General features: G+C 36.8%; 1 protein-coding gene across 2 annotated transcripts in view; it reads right to left on the bottom strand.

The window, feature by feature from the left end:
- Window positions 1-4,828: 4,828 nt before the first annotated feature.
- Window positions 4,829-8,580, bottom strand: part of LOC108692546 (DNA repair protein complementing XP-G cells homolog) — a 5,710-nt gene continuing 1,958 nt past the window's right edge. Inside the window, exons 5-10 of one of the 2 annotated variants that reach the window (XM_018200850.1) lie at window positions 8,269-8,485; window positions 6,941-8,178; window positions 6,757-6,855; window positions 6,459-6,672; window positions 6,084-6,320; window positions 4,829-6,005 (exon numbers count right to left, since the gene is read on the bottom strand). In XM_018200850.1, the coding sequence (XP_018056339.1) occupies window positions 5,356-6,005; window positions 6,084-6,320; window positions 6,459-6,672; window positions 6,757-6,855; window positions 6,941-8,178; window positions 8,269-8,485 (2,655 nt within the window). In that variant the 3' untranslated portion in view covers window positions 4,829-5,355. The remainder of the gene's footprint in view (window positions 6,006-6,083; window positions 6,321-6,458; window positions 6,673-6,756; window positions 6,856-6,940; window positions 8,179-8,268; window positions 8,486-8,580) is intronic. The other variant, XR_001931990.1, reaches the window with a different exon arrangement.

Raw genomic sequence — 8,580 nt, forward strand, 5'->3', positions numbered from 1 at the left:
CACTTAAATTTTAACAGTCATACAAATTTCCATAAGCGCCGTCTTTAATAGTATCTCGTCGATGACCATGGTTAACCGTGAGTTGTGAAACTGAGTCCTAGCGAATTAACACTGTATTATACACACACGACGAATTATAGAGATTATGGGATGTTATATATCCATTTGGCGGCACAAATCGAGTTTGCGCAGAGGAGGGGGCTAGAGAAGAACGTAACAGTCTTCACTCTTGTGGTTATCGCTCCGAAGGCGCGTGCCACAAGTCAAAAGCACTTTAATGGGTCCCAGATATGGGCAACGTTGATATGTGACGCTATGGGTTCAGATGGCATCATTTTTTCTTCTTCCCCTTTCTTCCTACTACTTCGTCAAGAACGACTCCTCTTTCCTCCTGTTTTTTCGTCTCTCCCATCCCCATCGCCTTCCCCACCTCTTTCTTCTCTTCCAATTCTCCTTCCTCCTTCTCTGCCTTCTGCTACTCTCCCCTTCCTCCAGTCGGATGACTTTGGACCCCTCCTAGCTGCTCTCCAGGAAATATTCAACGCTTTCTCACGGAGGGACTTCCCCTGCTTCATCGACTTTTTTAATAGACCATTATTGAGGAATTTTCTCGGGCCTTCTTCCCTTGCAGCAGATTCTTGTCTCTCTAATACTCCCACTGACATTCCAAGTTCTTTTACGTACCCTGAGCACCTCGAAGTTCGTACGTTTCGTTTCTAAATGTCCCAATGGGTTAATCACAAGCAAAAGCATAAGCCCTCTCTAGTCTGTCTTGGAATTGCTTTGACATTCGCGATAAACTACCATAGATTCAAAACTCATGCTGCGACTATTATAGCATGTGTCTCCAAGGAACATTCCTTACTAAAATCAATCTTTTCACTTAAAGTCATCATATTATCAAAGGTGATATCCAGAATCTCTCATGTCAGAAACGTCTGCATAATTATCAAAGAATCCATTATGTTGCCGCTGACTTCCAATCATTTCAGCATCAGTCCATGGAAATCCTAGGCATAATTATTCAAGTGAACAGCCTACTCTGCACAGTTATCATTGCATATAGACATTCTGGGCGAGCGATTCCGGAAAGTGTTTTTTGTAATCTACTCAACATTGCGGACTTGTATCCTCAGATCATTTTTCTAAGCGACTTCAATGTACACCATACGTCTTGGGGCTGCACTTCTTCGGACGCTACGAACAACTCGCTATACAGAGCTTGTTTATCCTAGGCTCATCTTGGAGATAACTTCACTCACGCTTCTTCACTGTCCGGGCTCTTCTCAATCTGACTTGAGAATAGTTTCTAATAATTTGAACCCCTGGTACCAGACCACGACTGGCCGAAATACTTGGGACAGTGATCACTTCCCCATTGAACTGAAGCTAGGATGTACCTCTTTGCCCTGCCACAAATTCCTCTACAAACTCAAATTCAGCAAAGATCAGGACGCACTCTACCATCATCTACTAAACAGTTCTTGCGCGAGTGCGACAGTGATGAGGGGCCTTCCATAGTCGCACTTTATAATCAATGATATGATGACGTCAAGAATGCAATATCTGATACTTTTCCTTCCGGCCGCGCAACGCTGAGATCTTCTCCATTAAATTGTAATTCCACGCAGCGAATAAAATCTCACGTTTTCCCTTTTCTCCATCAATTTTCGCCAAAATGAGTCCATCGAATAAACGCTCAAAGTTCACTGTCCAACTATGAACGAAACAACGTTAACTCTGACTATGGCCCACTTGATTGCTCAAATATTTTGAAGAGTTTTTTGATTGATCAATTTTTTTAATTGTTTGTTCAACGCTCTTTTATTCACGGCATTAGTGGGAATAACTTCGCCAGCGAATCTTCATTCCATGAAAAGGAAGGAGGCAATAGCTTTAGCTTTTCAATGCTGAATTTGAATTGTGACGGAGTAGATAAACGCTAGCTTTTCTTTATTCGTATGAAAAAACAGATTTACGTGCGTGGAGAGCCCCATCTCTCTAGTGAAATGATGAGGCCAATCGAGCTGTCGAACAGAGAAGCGCCATGGCGGCCTTCAATCGCTCTTCTAGTTGGGGGATAGTCTTTATATCAATTACAAGAGAGTAGTTGCTCAGTGTACCAAGTGTACTCAAATTAATCAAAAGGAAAAGATAGAAGAAATTTTGCAATAGCTTTGATAGGAATACATCTATTATTAGGATTTGGGCTCATCAAGGCTTTTCAAAAACGATCTCTTTGCGGAAGACGACTTCCCAGAAAGTTGACGATAATCTCTTACAATTTTTATCAAAATAGGGGGGAGGGGCCTCCGCCTCATCTCGCTTATCTCCTGCCTATTAAAAATCTTGAAAAAAGTCATCTACTTTCGACTAAGGTGATTCATCGAATCAGAGCGCATTCTATCTCGTTTCCAACTGAGTTTTAGACCAAGACGATGTCGACGATTGTTGTGCCAACAATCTAGTCTAACAATCTAGTTTAACAAACCATATTTATATCGGCTTCGCGGAAAAAAAACTGTATGCGCTTTGCTCGACACAGGAGTCTTCAATGTAATCCCATCAATCCTCTTTGATGATTTGATGAATATGGGGAATTCTGGCCTGAGTTAGAAGATTTATCGGCAGCAATATAATATATGAACGTCACATCTTTTCAGTAGAGGACGGTCTACTCAAAGGGCCCTTCAAGAGCACCCTCCCCCCCCCCCCAGGGTTCTGCGTTAAGTCATCTTCTCTCTAATATTTACGTAGGATATCACTCAATGCATCTACGAAGGCGCTCACATTCTACAATACATTGACAACATTGTTGTTTTCTCCACAGATAGCAACACAGATAAAGCTAGAATCACGGTACAGGCTATGCTCAACAAATTTTTCTCCTTCTTGAGAGACCGTGGACTGGATCTGTCTCCCAGCAAGTTTATGGTTTTCGCCAGAAACAAACAGAAGCTGAACATGTCCAAACCTCTTCACATCAATAGACAGGACTTGCAGTTGGTCAAATCAACAAAATTTTTGAATGTTATCCTTGATTCTCAACAGTAAAATGCACTTAAAATACTTCATTCAGAAAGACTCAAAGGTTATTAGCACTATTATTTATTTCCTGGCTGGGGTTTGGTGGGGCTCCCATCCACACCAACTCCTGATGATATATCGCATAGTCTTCCATAGTTCAATCGAATATGGCAGTCAAATTTATTAGCTAAAGGATCATCAAAGGTTCTTCCTCAAACTTCAAAGACGACAATTCAAGGCTCTTCGATGTGTGGGTGGTTACAGAATCTTCTACATCTACAAACGTCCTTGTGGAATTAAAAGAAATCCCTCTTCACATTCGCTTCATCTATCTCATCTTCAAATTCTTATATAAAAACCTCGCTATCCTTGATAACTTGGTCCTCGACAGTTTTAAAACCATTGAAAATGCTACATATAATCCTGCAAACGGGCCGATGCTCTTAGGAAAATTCCGGGTCTGCGCGTCTATGCTGCAGATCAAAAATATGTAAACATTAGCATCTATCGCTTAAATATTCCTCCTTTTTTTCTCTTATAATTACCCTATCTCCATCTGTTTATCTATTCCTTCAATGATTGTCCTCGATCAATAGTTCTAATCCTCCAGTAACTTTCCAAGCTAAGTTCGCTTTTAGAACATCGAAATTTACTTTATCCTATCACATTCTACACTGACAGATCTAAACTATGGCACAATATGGGACAATATGGCAGCGGATGCCGGCATCCATTCCTCGAAACTCAATATCATATTATGTATTGGCTACCGCCTGAAACCTTCATCTTCTCGGCCGAAGCTTGGGCGATCAGACTTTGCGCACGGCTATAGAACATAGCTGCTCTGATATCATTATCTATACGAACTCGAGAAGCGTGTTAGAGGCAATCAATCACATTAACTCTGGTACAAGCAACCACCCTGCTTAAATATCAGCTTTGGACAATGCTTCAAGAAAATTGCAGCGTGACCCTCTTCTGAGTACTCTCCCATAAAGGCATTGTTGAAAATGAAATAACAGAGCAACTTGCCAAGGATGCTTGTACATCGGTGATCGTCCACAGTACTCCATCCCATACGCGGATTTCCACATATTCTAAGTTTCTAATAAGAACATGAAATTCTTCGCCTTTCTCAAAGGGCAGCTTTACGCAGAATATTATTCAAGCCTCGCTGTTAATTCCTGATATTCTCAAAAATCGCTCAAAAGAGAGGAAATTATCATCAATCGCATAAGATCCAATCACTATAATCTTCAATACAGTTTCTATAGAAAGAATATTATAAGCTCTCCTTGCGGAGATTCTCGTCAGGGTATTAATCACGTAATATTCTACTGTCAATAGATAGTCTTAAAGCTAACAAAATCGTTAACTACCTTCGTAATAAATTCCCCGAATGTCTGGTTAATCTACCTACTCCAAAATTATGCCGACTTCTATTGGCTTTCCTCTGGTCTGCGAATATACAAATAGTTAAACCATCACTCTGTCACCGGTGCCCCTCCCAGCAAATGAGAATGGATTAAAATGGATTGAAATTTTTTTTCTATCCAAAATGCGTAAAATAGCGAATATTTTTTTTTGGATTTAATTGGATTCAATTGAAAAATTGCATTTCTTATTCAAAATTTTGAATTGAACAGTATTCACAATGCACAGAAAAAGCTAATATTATTTTTAGATTGAAAGACATAAAAATATGCTTCATGCAATTTCTAAATGAATAAAAATGCATTCATTTGAATCAATATTTCTAAAAATCTGAATCCATTTCAATTCATTTCAATCCATTCTCGTTTGCTGGACTCTTTCGATGCGTGCGTGCGTGCGTGCGTGCGTGCGCGCGCGCGTGTGTGTGTGGAGTGTTCCTATTTCTTGGGATTCTATTCCCTCTACTACGTCCCTACATTGAATATTGGCCATATCCTGGCGTGTCGCTGTGGGAACCAGTAACGAGGAAAAAGGCAGGCATAAGTCGACAAAAATGTCTTTCTGTCTTTGTTACTCCGAATGTTAAACAACACTCTCCGAATGTTAAACAACACTTTCCGAATGTTAAACAAGATAGAATAATGTTTGTGTCAACTTGTATAAAAAATGGAAAGCATGATCATTAAATTATGAAGAAAAATTTACAAAATTCTTAGCCTATTACGCCATTACTAGCTACGCCATTACTAGAGAGGTTATGTGGATAAATATTTTACATTTACAATAATGACACACGCGCTCGCACAACATACCACTTAAATAACACCTTTCAAAAAAGTGTATAATATAATCTGATAAAAATGTGCATTTTTCCATTTCTCTTATCAAATAAATCTAGTTGCTATCACTTTCTGATAGTTCTGCCTGTTCCTTGACTTTTCGAATTTTGTATTTTACTTTTTTTGTTTTACTTAAACCTTGTTTTGATTTCCTAAATATTTCTATAGCATGCAGTTTCCTTTCTAATGCGCTTTTCTTATCTTTCTCTCGTTGCGGTATATATTCCTTGTTATATTTCTCTTTATTAATGACTTTAGTAGATCTCTCTCTTTCATGGATAGATTTAATCTCATCAGTCGGTGTCTCAAGTTCAATAAATTCAAATTCTGAATTCTTTTCTTTATTCGATTTTTGGACAGCGTCTTTTTTACTTTTCTTAAGTCGAGGTTTGCTATCCGTCTCTACATCGTCACTATTCAGTCTATGTAAAGCCTTCTGTACTCTCTTACTTAAGCTTGATTCAATCGAGCGCGGAGACGCTTTCGCTATTAAGTACCTATCTAATAACTTTTGATTCTTGTTTTTTTTCATTCTCCTCAATACCGGTATCATTGTATTATCAAACTTGTCCTTTGTCCATCCAAATTTCTGCCTGGTATAGTCGCAGAGAAGCACAACGTTCGGCTTGTCCCAGGTAAAAGTTTCTTTCGACTCATTAACCGTAGGAAAAAGATACGCTTGGACAACTGCTTGATTTGGGAAATCTGTCAAGTAATCAGTTACTTATAATCACTTATTTTTACTCATCCTTATCACTTAATTTAAGTGAAATTACTGCTTACCTTTGTTCAATTTCAGGCTTCGCAATTTATTGCGTAAGCCTGTTTTCCCAGGAGCAGCAAACATTCCCTTCTTTATCCACGAACAAAAATTATGTAATCCATGTAATACGTTATCTCCATCGGCAGGAAATGCGGCTAATATTTCTAGCGCAGTAACTGGTCCAACGCCAGCCACTCCCGTGGTATAATCACTACCAACCAAAAGGGCCAATTGTATCAATTGATTGCGGTTAAGTTCTGTGATATATAATTATTTTGTTAGATCTATAATAATTGATTTCTTCACAGAAATAACATACACATATATTAATTAATATTATATTATATTATTGTTATTTTAGCTAAAGACAACAATGAGAATCTATCAGTACTTACTAAAATGATGTTGAATATCACAGGCACGAAATCGCAACATTCTTTTGTTATGATTGAAAAAATTCTTGTATACGCATTGACCTCCAAAAAGCCAGATATCAGAATCATCTGTAATTGTGCCGTCGGTTAGTTTAATCTGTTCCAAATATGCACACTGTGCTTCCGCTTCCATGGGAGCTATTATGTATGGTATTCCGAATAAACGTAATAGATCCTATAAATGATATAATATAATATATGCAACAACGAATATATTATAATCAAACACACATAGCTGCCTATACACTTTCAAATATACCTGTACATCGGTTTTTATTTGCTCAGAAATATTGGTAGCTTGTCTCTCGAATTTGCCAATGTCTCTCGCAAGTTCTTCCTGCTGATCTTCTAATTGTCCCTGTAATTACATAATCGTATCAGATAAATAAATACAATAAAATTATATCCACCTGTTTATAGAAATAATATTATAATAAACTTACTTTCAATTCTATCAAATCTTCTTTATTAGTAGGTAACACTTGTGATTTTTTCTGTATACATTCATCTAAAGGATTAACTTGAGTAAGCGTATCCGTATTATGCTCGATCGACTTACTCGAGTTTTCGCTGTCAAATATTATGTCTTCATCATCCAGTATATTCTTGCTTAATTCAATATTTTCTGGCAATTTAATTTTTGTTTTTTCTTTGATTGGTTCTTCATATATAGTATCTAAGATAGGAGTATCTTCATTACTGTTTTCAGAAATTAATTGTGTTTGCTGTTCTCCATTTATCATATCAACATATTGTTCTTGCTCCGAACTCACTGATATAACCTTCTCTTTATTCATTTCCCTAAATATATCGGTAAATATATCATCTTCTAATTTTTTATCGATTTTGAAAGTTACCTCGATATCTTTTTTCTTCATAGTATTTCTTGAAGTATTCATATCATGTACCGGAATATCTTGAATTTCAACGAAATCGTCGGAATCGGATTCAGATGTATCTATTCGAATTACATTGTTAGATTTTTGGGCAAGAGAATGTTTGTTAGATATTCTTTTGTCCAAACTTAAAACATCAGATGTAATAGTAATATTTGAAGGCTTGACATTATTCTTCAATGGTTTAACTTGAGTGAGATTATCCGATTCTGGACTACTTGAAATTAATTCATCGGCTATATTCTCTTTAGATATGCATGTGTCTTTCATACTTTGTGATTCTACGGATTTCAAAACTTGCTCATAATTTTCAGGAAATGTTAATATCGATTTATCATCTGGCTTTGCTAATTCTATGTAAATATCTCTTTTTGTAGTATCTTTAATGTTTTTGCTTACCGTCTTGCAACTTTCATCCTTATTATGTTTAATAAGTTGCATAATTTGATTCTGAGATAAATCGCTATATTCTAACATGTATGTTAATGCAGGATTTATCATATTTTTTCCTAATAATGTCAATGATTCGTTTATATCATTTTCCCACTCACTATCAAATGTGTATTCATTTATGTTTTCTGCAATGGGTAGAGCATCATCATAGATTGACACATTGTTCTCACTATCGGAATCGTTTAATTCATACTCATTAATATTTTCTGTGATTGGCATAGGATTACTTGGACCAGCAACAGGTTCAATTTCTTCATTTATATTCTGTAACGTATCACTTTTGTTCGACTCTGTTTCGTTTATAAAAGATTTTTTTGCTAACGCGTTTTTGTCTGCATGAAATAATGTAAAATTCATTATTAAATAGATCATGATGTATAACAAGAAACAATTAATGATATTTCAACATTTATTGCACGTACCATTGATATAAATTAATCTGGTTATGCTATCCATGGCTACTCGAAAAGCTGCGTCTCTACTCTTTGTATCAATACCTTGTTCAGTCAGTAACTTGTCCAACTCTTCCAATGTAAGTGTCTTTCCACCCATTTCCTTTTCAGCGGATTCTAAAGATGCTTGCACATGTCTACGTTTAAGCAAACGTTTCAACTGGAAGCCTGAGAACTCTTGTGATTCCTACATCGAACATGATATACATCTGTATCTCCCACATACATACATACATACATACATACATACATACATACATACATACACATATATATATATAT

The sequence above is a fragment of the Atta colombica genome, unplaced genomic scaffold (genome assembly GCF_001594045.1).
Source record: "Atta colombica isolate Treedump-2 unplaced genomic scaffold, Acol1.0 scaffold76, whole genome shotgun sequence".
NCBI lineage: Eukaryota > Metazoa > Arthropoda > Insecta > Hymenoptera > Formicidae > Atta > Atta colombica.